At 47.3% G+C, this 13,167-nt stretch overlaps 1 protein-coding gene across 5 annotated transcripts in view; it reads right to left on the minus strand.

The window, feature by feature from the left end:
* Positions 1 to 4,212: 4,212 nt before the first annotated feature.
* The window catches only part of LOC130598362 (high mobility group protein HMGI-C-like), a 130,974-nt gene continuing 122,019 nt past the window's right edge, over positions 4,213 to 13,167 (minus strand). For 3 of the 5 annotated variants that reach the window (XM_057407713.1, XM_057407714.1, XM_057407712.1), the window contains 5 exons: positions 11,795 to 12,005; positions 11,145 to 11,231; positions 10,629 to 10,676; positions 7,727 to 7,817; positions 4,213 to 4,627 (listed from right to left, as the gene is read on the minus strand). In XM_057407713.1, coding sequence (XP_057263696.1) covers positions 4,542 to 4,627; positions 7,727 to 7,817; positions 10,629 to 10,676; positions 11,145 to 11,231; positions 11,795 to 11,884 — 402 coding nt within the window. In that variant the 5' untranslated portion in view covers positions 11,885 to 12,005 and the 3' untranslated portion in view covers positions 4,213 to 4,541. The remainder of the gene's footprint in view (positions 4,628 to 7,726; positions 7,818 to 10,628; positions 10,677 to 11,144; positions 11,232 to 11,794; positions 12,006 to 13,167) is intronic. The other 2 variants (XM_057407715.1, XM_057407716.1) reach the window with 2 other exon arrangements.

Genomic DNA, 13,167 nt, shown 5'->3' on the forward strand with positions numbered 1-13,167 from the left:
TTACCAGCCCTCCCTCCTTCACTGACACCTCATGGCAGTTTTGCAGGGTTAGGTTGCTTTCATTTTTCAGTATCCCTCTTTCCTTTTAAAAGCAGGGAGTTCTGGGAGCCTATGAGAGCTCAGAATGTCATTACCTGTGGAAAACAGCCCATCCTCTGTACCCAGGGTACCTGGCAGGAGGCACTCCTGGGTTGCTGGTTGCTGCTGGTGTTTGCACTCCAGGGATACTGTTGGAAGGAAAGTGTGCGGGTAAAAATACTGTTATGTGGCTTAGAACTTAGACACTATTGGTGGGTCTCCGAGAGGTTATGTCTGTGTGAGCAGCTGGGAAACAAATGCATCATCCCCACACACACATGCACACTTACCAGCTCCTCCAGGTGCTCGGTGACATCAGATGTCTCCCTTCAGCAGCTGGCACGTCGCTGCCTGTCACAGTCCTGCACTCTGCAGCAGGACAGGGATGCAAGCGGCAGCAGGGGTGCATGGCTGCCCTGAATCACAGCATTTCCCTTAGCACTCTTAGGATTGGAACTTCATTTGTTGTTTTCAACTCAATAAGAGACAGACGCGAGCTGAGCTGATGCCTCAAACCAGCAGCCTACTTTGTGCTCTTTACCCAAGCCCACGTGCTGCACAGGCAGCTGCCAAGCAGTGCAGCTGCCAGCTCGGGTGTGAACACTTGCACCTTGTTCCACATGGATGCTGCGTTGTATCTTGTGTAACAAACACACCTACAGAGGAATTCTCTTGGAGTATTCTTCCTGTAATGATAGGCTTTGTCCTGTGATGACTGCCCTTAGAGTAAAGAAGTACAGATAATAAGACTATAAGAATATTATGGGTATTTGCTTGGCTGGTACTGAAGTATTCTTTTAGTTCAGTAGCGCCTCCTCTCACAGTTCTTGGAAGTATATGTACAATTTTGCAGAAGCATTATGATGTAATTTAATTCAAGTGGTTTAAGCATTGAAATCTAATTAAATTATTTACATGAAATCCAGTCTGATTGTCTTTTTTTGCCCGCCATCACTTGCATTTTCCACAGACAACTGCTGGAGTGGATCCTTGGTACCCGGTGGTGATTTGTAAGCCGTGAATTCCCCCCAGTCTTTCACAGGCTGAAGTAAGCATGTAAACCCTCAGGAGGACAAGCTCTTCAGAGACAAGATCTTGGTGCTTAGTGGAATAGTCAGGAAATCAAGAGCTTCCAGCCTAGCAGATCCTGGGCATCCAGAGTGCAGGAAAACAAATTCTAACTTCTCTGTTTGCCATATATCCCTTAAGCAGCTGAATTCCTGGACAAACTAGGGGGTCATCAGCTCACCTCCAGCCCATGATAGCCTGCCACCACTGGGGTGAACACTTGAGGCAGCAGTAGCTCCATGAGGATCCTGTTGGTGTATTTCAGATTTGCTTTCTGCCTCATCTTCTGGCCCACAGACCCCAGACTTGGAACTGATTAGGAAAGCTGCCACATTAACTGAAAAGGCTATGCCCAGGAGCAGAATTAGCTGTATGAAAAGCTAAATACCTGTATGACACACACAACAACACAGGGCATAAACAGACACAGCTGTGGAGACTTCTGGATGTACACAGCAAGCAGAATAGGCTTGTGTTCCCATCAAGCCAGTTATGAGGTACTATAAGCCATACAAGAGGATGGAATTAGGTACTCGCATTTGGGTTTAAGGGCCTGTCTGTTTTCCTCATGTTCATTATTCCTTGTTTGCACATAGATCTGTGGGTGTTCCTGAATGACCAGTTTAGAATCCCTAAACCACCAATTCAGATGAAGAGAAACTCACCTTGGCTGGTGACACGCGTGTGTGCTGAGGCTGTGGCACAGGAGGAGGAAGAGCAGGAGCCTGAGGTGCTACCTTTTATACCTTTATTAGAAACAAACTCCAAGGCTCATTTGCCAACATGCTTTATGCCTTCACCAAAACCATTTATGAGACTCCAACTGAAACAACCTCTTATTTTTGACTGAGTCAGACCAAAACTGTCCGGGCTTAAAAACACTTGGAATGCATGTGCTTAGAGGTAGGATTTGGCTACACAGAGAAGGTAACTCACTATATGGGACGTAAAGAGTGTTTTATCCTTTCAAAAAAGAAAATCCAGGCACTCCAATGTGAGATCCTAGCTCTCTGCAGTTGGCTGGTATTCCGCCCATCTTTAGCAGGCATTGACTTTCATTCCAAGTCTGCATAAACATGGAAGCTGAAGTTATGAACTGGGATTTCAGCTGCACACAGAGTAGCTCCTAATAGTGTGGAATTCTGCTTGTTCTCCTTGAGCACTTACATTTTTATGGAGACGTTGTCTACTGTGGCTTCCCCAAAGAGCATTTAGAGGTAGCAAAGACCATAGATTTTAATTTTTAAGTACTTCGTAGGCATGTCCCAGAGCGTAGAGCTGACCCGCAGCAAATGGATTTACTATGTAGCTGAGGCAGTTTTCGTCCCTACTCCATGCCACCAGCTGAGAAAGCTCTGACTGGTGTACTAAGAAAAGCTTGAGTCTCCTACAGATGCAATTCCTAATCCATTTAGGAGAAGCTGAAGTTCCAGTCTTACACTGTAACAGCTATTACTCTCAGGTAAGAGGGGTTAATGAAATGGGCCTTGCAAGCCTTGCAAGTAGGGTACTAAACCTGCCAATTCACCTGAAGAATTAGGTAAAGAAGTTGGTAAAATAGCTTGGTCTGCCACTGGGGTGGCCTCTGAATGCAGACATGAACTGCTGCTGAGCTTGTGTGTCCCCTGAGGAAGAGCAGCTCCATAAGCTGAATTCAGAGGAGCACCACTTGCATCTTCTCATGGAACCATCACCAGTTACAGATGTGTGTGCATGATGTCCCGCCTGGATTTATCCACCCAGCAGGAGCAGGGGCGTCAGACTCTTCCCATACCTGGCAGCACACCTCATCCTATGGCTTAAGATTTAGGTCAGTCCCTGGGACCTAATCCATTCAACCCTTGATTTCCCTGCTACATGGTAGAGGAGGCACAAAGGTTATCTGTGATGCTGTTTTCTCCCGAGACCACCAAACTCCATACACAAGAAACTACTGCCAGGACAAACTGGACAGAGAATGAACAGGGTTGGGATTCTCAGCACTGCTAAACTGGGCAACCTAAAAAAAGACCTAGAAGGAAAACAACCTTTTTTTTTTCCTCTTATCATCTGTCTCCAATGAGCCCTTCCTCTGAAATCTGCATACGTTTTCTTGTGTTACATAAATACCTGCTAAGGGACCAGACCTTTGATGAAAGGATAATAAATGACTCAATATAAGCTGCCATTTCATGGGTTTCTGCTAGGCACTGCCATAAATTTAAAGCCAATTATGTTCTGTTGAAATATTTAACACTGTAAAGCTAGCCAATTTTACATCTTGTCAAATATAACTGAAATACCCGCTTTGTCCCTGTAATAGGCAGGCAGAACATCACAGATGGAACATCCAAGGTGGGAAATACCACTGGGATTTCACTGTTTGCAACTGGATATTGGAAATATCCTCAATCCCTCAGGATGTAACAAGGCGAGCTCTGACACCGAAAGCACAAATCTGCACACAGTGTGAGACTGAGAGCAGGCAGTTACAACCTCACACCACTGGCTGCTGCTGTCTCCCAAAACTCAACCGTTATCAGCAAGCTTTTATTTGCATAACTGCAACACTAGAGGACCCCACACACGTACCTTATGGACTGAAGATACAACTAATTTAAACTGAATCCCCAGGCTCTGCAAGAAAACCACCCTTGGGTAGCTGGCTCCTTAGAGATGTGCCTTTGGAGGGGTGAAATCCAGTGGCTGTGACTCAGCTTGACAGCACTGTGCACTTAGCGCTGCTCTCACATTCAGGGGGAGTGCCACCAGGCTGAGAACTAATTATAGGAGATGGGCCTGAGTTGATAATGCTGGGATAAGCATTTTAGGATCACTCCCCAAGACATGAGGGTGGGAACTTTCCTCTAAAGCATGCAAGTGGTCAGCATACTGACCACCACAGCAACAGCATTAAGCAAGCTGGAAATGCCATGAAGCTTTTTCTTTCAAATATAGTAAAGAAAGGACCAAAAATACTGTCTTTCAGATGCAAACTCTATACACAGCTGTGTAAAACTTAGCTCTTGGGACTGCACCATCAATGATATAGAAGTTCAACAATTAGCTGTGTAAACAGATTTCCATTACTGTATCTGCATTACTGAGTCAGTGCCATGTTTCTGTTCAACTCTTGCTGTCCATAGCAGGGTAAGGCACCATGTTATCCAAGTGTTTTTAAGAAAGATTAATACGCCTACAAAAGATACACTACAAACTGTGAAAGGCATCTCTCCAACAAGGCATTTGCCATTTCTTCCCCTGAGTCCCTGCTTGGATGTCTGAGGTAAGGCAGCAGACAACAGGAGAGAAAGCTTGGCCAAAGTTATCACAAAGGAAGAATCTGAAATACGACATTAAAACTCGTGTTTGCTTCCCAGTCCTCTGGCTTTAGCAAGGCGTGAACAGGTGGAATACTACTGATCTGTGGCAGGGATGGTACCCAGAAATCTCCTAAGATCAGTAGTTTTGCCGGGCCTGGAACCATCTTTTCCAGCGATGCCTAAAAGGAAAGATCATGGGAGAGAGAAGGTTAGAGCTCCAGCTCCAGGAGCCTACCTGCCCAAATGCCCCATTAGTGAGCCACTGGCAAGGTTAAAAAGTGGCAGGGACCCGCTCCCAAACAACCAAAGATCTCAACAACATTCCTGTTCTTGTACCAGCTCCAGGCTAAAACCTGACAGGATGGCTTCCCTGGCAGAAGGCCTCAACATGAGGCTACTATTCAGAGCCCAGAAGTTACACTCCGGGCCCCTGCTACACAAGCATCTGCTGTGAGCAGTTATGTATTCCTAAGTGGAACTCTCAATCCACCAAAGTACCAGGAGTGCCCAATGTCATAAACATCAGGGAAGCAGATGCACAGGGGTCTGAAAACAGCGAGTGGGGGTCATTTCTGGCTACACAGGCTTGCTCTGATCTGCAGCTGGCCCTTTGCTTGCAGGAAAGCTGAGGTGGCCACTGGGAGGGGACCCAGAGGGAACAAAGTGAGACAAAGGAGGTTGCAGCTGCTCCATCACTCAAAGTACTTGAGAAGGAAAGGAACACAGAAAGGAGCATGATCCTGAGGCTGCTTCTGGCTTTAGGCTGAGGCTTGGAGACTTTGCCCTAAAGCAGACTCTTCCCCTCTCACACCCATACTTCCTTAGCCAAGCAAAGTTACTGAAAGAAACCAAGGCTGCTTTTGTGGCTTAGGACGTACGGAATCAGCTTCATCAATCATTCAGCAGTGGGGCTCATGGGAGAGAAGACACATGCTCCTTTGCCCAGATAAACAGAAACTGTAATAACTGAGTTGTGATTGGCAGCATCTGCAGGTAGCAACCCAGTAAAGCCTGAACTGTTAACAAAGCCCTGCCTGCTCCTGGATAACCTAGAGTCACCATAATCAGTGCCTTGGGAAAACCAGGGCAGGCTCCCTAGGTAAGGGCCATGGGAAAACATCAGCCAGCTTTAGAGCAGCTCTCTGCCCCATGGCAGGCAAGTCTTGCATATTTCCAGTTCAGCTCTTCCTGTGTCTTCGTGTTCCCCATAACACACTGATGGGGAAGCAGGGAGTCAGTCAGGGTTGATTTCAGCAATTCTTTCCTAATGTTGCAGACACACAACCCAGGGCAGAACTCTTTCTCAAGGCTGTACAGCTTACAAGCTTCAGAACAAGCAAGCGTCTGTATATCCTCCCATGCCCTAGCTCTAGCACAGCACCTCAAAAATCCTCACCTGAAAGGAAAAATCAAATTAGCAAACCCCACGATGACCAAAAGCTCTGTCTGTGCCTATAGCAAAAGATTAATATATAATTACAGACTCTTGCTAACAAATGTCAGAGCAGCAGCCTCCTGCACGGGTAGCACAAAAGCTTGCAGGCATGTAATACCTTGCAAACAAGCCACAGGCTCTGTAGTTTCCAGTAAGTCAGAACACTAAGTTTCCCCTTTCCCTTTTTAGTCTGAAGTTTCTAAGACAGGATTATCACTCACTCCACCTCAAGCTCCTGAGCAAATAACAACTGTTATGAAGTCTTCCAGAGGATTGCCAGGTTTCAGTCTGTACATGCTTATCCCCCCGATGTCCTGGCTGTGTTCTTTCCTTACAGAAGTGCACACCTTCCCCAGCAGTAACCCCCAGCTCCATCCCTAGCACTAAGCGTGCAGACACACAGTGGTTTGGGCTGCAGTATCGTGTGCCTCACTGCTGTCTCCCACTGACCGCAGCATCCGCTTATCCTGTCACATCTGGTTCTACCTCACTGCAACAGGAGGGAAACATATTCCTCATGTCACCGCTCTCAGCCCCACTCAAACTGAAAGGAAGAAGAAAGTCCCCACATGGGCTGTGGTTTTGGGTGATGCTCAAGAGCAGTACTGAAAGGCAGGGACAAGGCCGGAGGTGAGCTCATCACCCGTGAGCCTGCGGCTGTGCCGATGTCATCTCACAACTCAGTGGCAGGAAGTGATACGGGAGCAGAAGCCTGAGAGGAAGCCGAGTTGAGCAGCTGAGGTTAACTGCTCTGGCATTGCATCATGTGGCTTTTCCAGGGACTTTCTAAGAACCTGAGGTTGGGTTTGGGTGCTCCGTGTCAGTTAGCTCGCTTCACACGCCACGCTCAACAGTGCTAACGGCCACGGGATGAGGGAGCAGCTGTTCTGCATGGCAGAACAAGGCAACATCTGCCTCTCCTGGGTTGCTGGCCCCTTCCACCTCAAGGGAAAGGATATAATGAATAGCTTCCTCTGATGCCCACTGAAGGCAGGACTCAGCTGCACGCAAGTTTCCTGGCATCTGCCACAGAAAAAGCCCTGAATGGATGGGCTGGACTTGGATTTGCACTTTCCTAGGGGTCTAGTGAGGCTGGGGCTCTGGATGGTACAGCTCTAAGTTTCCACAACTCCAGCCCTGCAGTGTTGAAGGCCAGGTTGGACATGATCTAGTGTGACTTGTCCCTGCCCATGGCAGGGGGTTGGAAGTAGATGATGTTATGGTCCCTTCCAACCCAAACCATTCTATGATTCTATGCTAAGTTATCTGACCAACTCATCTCAAAGCAGCTTAGGTAACTTTGCAGCCCTGTATAGAAACTTGCCAGTGCTTCTGATGTTAGTGAGTGGATGCTAGCGCAGAGAGCACTGCCCTGAGTACAAGCCAGGAAGAAGAGAACAAGACTATCAGGGAGGCATGCTGGAGTTAATCCAGAATACTAGGATGTTCCACATGTCAAGGGATTGTAATTTGTTTAACTCAGGTAAGGTTCAGACATTCAGGAGAGACTATTTTCACTTTCTACATAACACAGCCAGACAATTTTGCTGCACCTTACCTATAAGAGTGACCAGAACCTCAGATGCAAGACTTCCTGGAAAGATGTAGATACTCTTCCCATCCCTCTTTTCTGCCTCCACTTCCGTTGAAGTAGCCACAACTGAATTAGATGGAAGGAATGTGCTACCCCTCCTGTTAGAATGTGCCTGGAAGCCTTCCAAATTCTCTTGTGTTTGTAAAAGTTACCAGAATGACTGCAGCCAGTGCTAAAGGTTTGCTAGAGCGTGGTTTGCCAGGAGCACGGCTGCACAGTTTAGCCTTGTGTAACAATCTAACTACAGACCTTGTGTGGCTGGCGCCGAGTTCGAATTCAAGTCACTGCTTCCCTGAGGATTTCCTTCCCGAGACGCTCCTCCTTTGGCCACTGGTTGAGGCTACGAAGGAAAACACAGAAAACAAACACACCCCACCGCCCCCACCCCCAGATAAAATTAGATATCAAAAGACAAAATTGCAAAGACACAAAGTAGATGGAAAGCAAAAAAGCCTTTGATCAATGTTACTTAAATAGGCCGGCACAGCCCTGAGAGCATGTCCATTTGCCACCGCTTCCTATACCCAACCACAGGCAAGAGCAAGCGCCAGTGTGTCCACACACAGTCGTGAGCATCTCTGGATGCTGTCAGAATCCATCATACCAGTCTCAAACAGCCCCATGCTTGTGGAAACACCTCCTCATTACGCAGCCGTGGAGAAAGATTTTCACCCTTGAGAACACTTCCTACAGTTCAGGGTATTTTCCTGCCCTGAACAACTAAACGCTGCCCATCAACAATCAAAACCAAATGCCTGTTCTGTTTCTGCTGCTCTGGTTTTACCCCAAACCACTCCTCAGCAGTTAAGTTCATTTTGAACTGATACATGCGCATGCCTCACTAACCCAAGTGAGAATGAGCCGTAAAGAAAAAGCAGCCGGGGTACAAAGAGGTTTCAACTCAATAAATTGGCGTGAAGCAAAGATTTCTTTAAGCTTTTCTTACAAATGACCCTGCAGCTCACTGGTTTATAGTAACAAACACCCCAACTTCCAGCTCTGGCACACAACTGAATTACTTTAACCACAAACCCCAAGCCTAACCCTAGAACTGCAGCTACTATGACCTCTTACAAAAGAGGATGGCCAAAGAGTCTTTTCCAGCCTCACTTGTAGCTTGCTATAGATAAGATGGCTATAAAGTATTCCTAGCATTCCATAGGTGTTTATAGACTGGGCAAATCCCTGAGCACCCTTATCCAGTTAGGCCTGCATTGAGCCGTGGTTTGAACTCCAGGATCTCCAGTGGGCCCTTCCAACCTAAATGATTCTAAACAAGTAAAAAGCAGCAGTAGAGGTACACACACAGCTGAGGGGCACCAGACATTTGGTATCCCTGTTAGTAGATCCTGGGAGCTATCAGGATGCTCCAAACCATTGCCTTGCTGCTTTCTGTGTGCCATAAATGTCTCGAGAAAGCACCAGCTGAATTTATAAGAAAGTGTTTTAATCAGATTATTGTAACTGAAAAATAACTTCCATGGAAAACATTTTTCAAATTGCACTTTACCACCACCACCACCAAAAAGAGAATATAGGACAGAAAACTATCCCAGCTGGCTTGATTTCAGATGTTAGCTTCTGACAGCACCCCCATGGGCGTTTGTGCCCCAAAAGATGTCAGAGAGCATGTTCTCAGCACTGCCTGGCTGCCCCTATTTCCTTTCCCACTGCAGGAGCCTGTCCCCAGTAGGGAAGGGGGGTCTCTCTCTGCAGCTGTGTCAAGCACACCAAACAGCTACAAGGCAGGGCTGAAGCCATCTCTTCTGTCACTGTTATTGTCAGTTTAACCACAAAACAGCCCTACCAGCAGGTGCTCTGTAAACTGTCCTTTGCTCTGAAACCCTCTCTCAGCTTTGTTCTGCATAGGATCCTCAGCTTTATATAGGATGTACTTCTTTTGGCTTTCCTGAACACCGTCCTTTATTCCTGCCCTTGTAGGCCCTCCTGCTTCACTTTGAGATTTGTCAGCCCATGAACAACACCAGCAGAACTCACTGGTAAGATATTTTGGTCTCCAAGACACAGCTATTTCTGCTTCCAGTGCTTTTCCACAGAGCTTGATGATCTCAACTTGCAAAGCTGGTTGCTTTAAGTACTAGTAGCATACCGGATTTCCTTACGCAGTGTACTTAAATAGGCTTAGGAAAAGCAATGGCCTTTGGTAAAAGCTAGGTGCTGAGCTAGATTGTGACCTTCTTACCTGGATTTCAAATGAAACAGCAATTGGACAGGTTTATGGAGGAGATCTCCTCTGGGAGGTTCAGTTCTGCCCTGAGTTTGCAGGCAGATTCCCTCCACCACTACCCAATAAGTAGTTGTATGCCAAGGTCACTGCCGCTTCAGAGAAGCCTTTGAATCTCTCCCACATCCTAGAACATCCTCCCTGGTGAAGATTTCCTTCTAAGTCTCCTGCGTAGCCCTCTCAGACTGCTCTATCCCTGCTGGACCGGTGTCTCCTTTCATCACAAGCACTCCTGTGGCACTGCAGCTGTAGAACAAACCTGTAGATGCCTGTGCAAGTGCACAGCTTGGGTTTGGTCTGGAACGTTTTGTGGTCACAGATACACACCAAATAATGGTTTGTGGCTGTTGGGGGGGTTTTAATCACTCCTAATAACGGAGAACAGGACATGAATTGTTCACAGGACTGAATATCCTTATTGATTAAAAGCTTTAATCTTTTTCACGCCTGAAGTGTTCCATCTTCATTTATTGATTCTTACTAAGCCTTTGTCTGCTGCATGAAAGAGCCTCCTGCTGGCAGGACTCAAAGTTTCATCTCAACAAATTTCTTTCCTTGATTTTAAGTTTCTCCTTTTGAGACAAGCTGACACGCTAAGCTATCACTTCAGTCTTTCAAGAGCCCTGGGAAGACAACCCCTCTGTCCAAGAAAGGATGGAATCTCCAGTCTGACATTCCAAGCCTGGGAAAGAGCTGTGGAAGACTAATATACCTTTAGCTAAGTACAGAAGCTCTCTTGGGCTCTCACGGTACTTCAGGAACTGAATCTGAGGGACACTAGAAAGGCACTCAGAGCTTCTCTGATGTGCTAGGTTTCCAGGCCAGCCTGAGAAGAGCAAACACAACTGAAAGTCCCTATAGGACCTGTGACTGGAGAAGAAGAAAAGGACTAAACCCTGTACTCACCCACTTGCGGGGCCTCCCTCTTGGCCTCTTCCCAGCAGAAGGTTCTACCTTTATTAAAAGCAAAGGGAGAAAAAACCCTATTTTCAGCTCTCATATTTACTGGGAACGGTGACTAATAAACACACTGAACCTGGCCAAGGGGACATTTGTGTCAAGTCCTTGCCAGACAGCAGCAGAAAACACAAAAGCTGGGGACAGAGGGCAGTTGAGGAGGAAGCGCCTGCCAGGCTACGCTGGTTGTGATTATTTGGCAGCAGTGGAGGAGAAATGCTAGAAGGAAGCTGCTGAACAGGCAGTGGCAACACAGGAAGGCTGGGAGGTGAGCTACGACTCACAAACCCCACAATAACTGGTTTGTCCACAGTGGCAATTAAAGCTGAGCTGAATTAGATGCAACTTCACTGCCTCTATTTAAGCTAAGAGGAACCTCCCTGCTTGTACCTCTAACAATGCTCCAAAGAAGGGACAGCCAGCTTTGCTGTCCCCCATTAAAGAAAATGAGCCATTTACTCTTACTATTTGTCCAGATACAGTAGTCACTTTCTTGCTTCCTTTCGGCCTTCCTCGTGGTTTCTTCACTGGCAATGGTCCTACAGCCCCCTCCTGGGATAGGAGGAAAAAGAAAATCATTTCAGCAGGATGATCCCTGGAATGACTCAGAGCTTCTCATTTTAATGTGTGTTAGACTGTCTTAAACCAGTAATAGCACCCACCCAGACCACTAAATACCTGGTTGCTTCTGCTTTTCCAGCACTAGAAGATGGCCAGCAATAACCCTACCCCTTTGTCTTGTGGGCTGGGGAAACAAGTTCCCAGACTCTGACCATTGTGCCTGGAATAGGAGAGAAAGGGTGCTGGCCTTCTCTGCTGTACCTAACGCCTGGTGCAGGAACAGAGGGTGATGACACATGAAAGCCTCCAGACTGCAAGAAAGATCTGGCTAGCTCCTCTCATCCCATTTCCTGGCCTTGGCACATTAGAAGCAGCTCTGAAGCCAGGGGCTGAGATGCCCCAGGGCGCACTGCTTCTTTCCTGAACAGCAATAACATGTACCACAAAACACCTCAGCTTCCCTTCTCTTTGCTAGCAAGCTGCTTCTCCTACAAATCCTACCAGGCTGATGATACAGCATCCTCAGGCAGCCTCTTAGGATGATGTGCCCTCACCTGTGGCTGCTTCTTTGGTCTTCCCCTCTTTCTCTTCAGGCCCTCAGTCAGGGTAGATGAGCCAGGGTTCATGGGCCTCTCGTTGCTCATGTTGGCACTTTCCACAGTTTCCAGATGATAATCCAACAGGCTATTTTTCCATGGACAAGAATGAAAACTTGTCTCCTCTTTCTTCCCCTATGTTGCTATGGATTCTCCTCTACCTGTAAGGCTGAAAAGGTGAAAGAGAATCAGTCATGACAGCTTGCTATTGTTTTTATCAGCTGGAAGAGTCTGGGACAGAGCACGTATTTAGAAGCATAACTATGCTTTATAAACCTTGACATTATCTTTCATGGCCTGTTCCTCAGCTTTCTGAGGCTGGCTGCCAAAGGAGCTGAGCATGTCAGCGTCTGCATCTACCTTTGCCCCCCCTGTTGGCCAGTTTCATCTGAACTCCCCATGTCTTCAGCTCTCTGAACTCCTCTCTTTGTAGGCCTCCTTTGCCTGAGGAGGAAGGAGGTGGGAAATGAAGTGCTGGTGCTGAGTTATAAAATGCCCCATTCAAGCGTGAAGCTTCATTTGGAGCTCCTGTACCATCAGATACCAAACCTAATTCTGAGACCCAAATGCACTGCAAAGAGAGCCTTATATCAGGATGCTTGAAAGAGCAAGTATTGGGGTACAAAATCTTTAAGAGGTGAATTTGTCTCAAACACAAACTCCTCAAGAGTTTGTTCCTCATCAATGACTGAATAGCTGCCATCTGGGGAGATGGCCTGACCCCATTTCAGAGCCCTCAACCTCTGGTCCTACATGAGGCTCACTGTTTCCTACAGGACGAGTCACCCAAACCTGGGTATTGCTGGATCCTGAGCACTGGTTTGCCTACTGGAAGTTTGTATCAGCAGACTTGCCAGTCTTTCCCATCCCCAAGCTCAACTTGGTGCCTGCTGTGGCTGGAATGAGCTCTGATCTGACTTGACTGCTCTAAGAACTAACCAAGATCATAAGCTGTTGAGGGTACATAGGAAACCAATGACTTTCCATGCTTCTGCTTTAGGTTTCTCCTTTGGTGTGTCTGCCAGGGAAGGTGGCAGCCTGACTCTGAGCCTTTACATCCCCCCCCATTCCAAAGCAGGAAGAGGAAGGAAGAGACCTTGACCATGGCTCAGCTGGCAGCTGAATCCCAGGCACAATAAGAGAGGTGGGGTCATTGCTCTTGCTGCATGTGAGGTAAACCTTAGCCAAGGAGCCGAGGTCAGCTCCCAGTCTGCTGATCCGCTTGAAAATAGCACCTGCAGTCTCCCCAGCTCTTGGCCTTCCTTTCCTTCCTGCACAGCAGGGAGGGCTCAAGAAGATGAGAGGGGCTGAGGAGCCTGGCTGGCCATCCT

The sequence above is a fragment of the Pezoporus wallicus genome, unplaced genomic scaffold (assembly GCF_028554395.1).
Source record: "Pezoporus wallicus isolate ANWC-B61680 ecotype Strahan unplaced genomic scaffold, APGP_CSIRO_Pwel_v1 contig_3568, whole genome shotgun sequence".
Lineage (NCBI taxonomy): Eukaryota > Metazoa > Chordata > Aves > Psittaciformes > Psittacidae > Pezoporus > Pezoporus wallicus.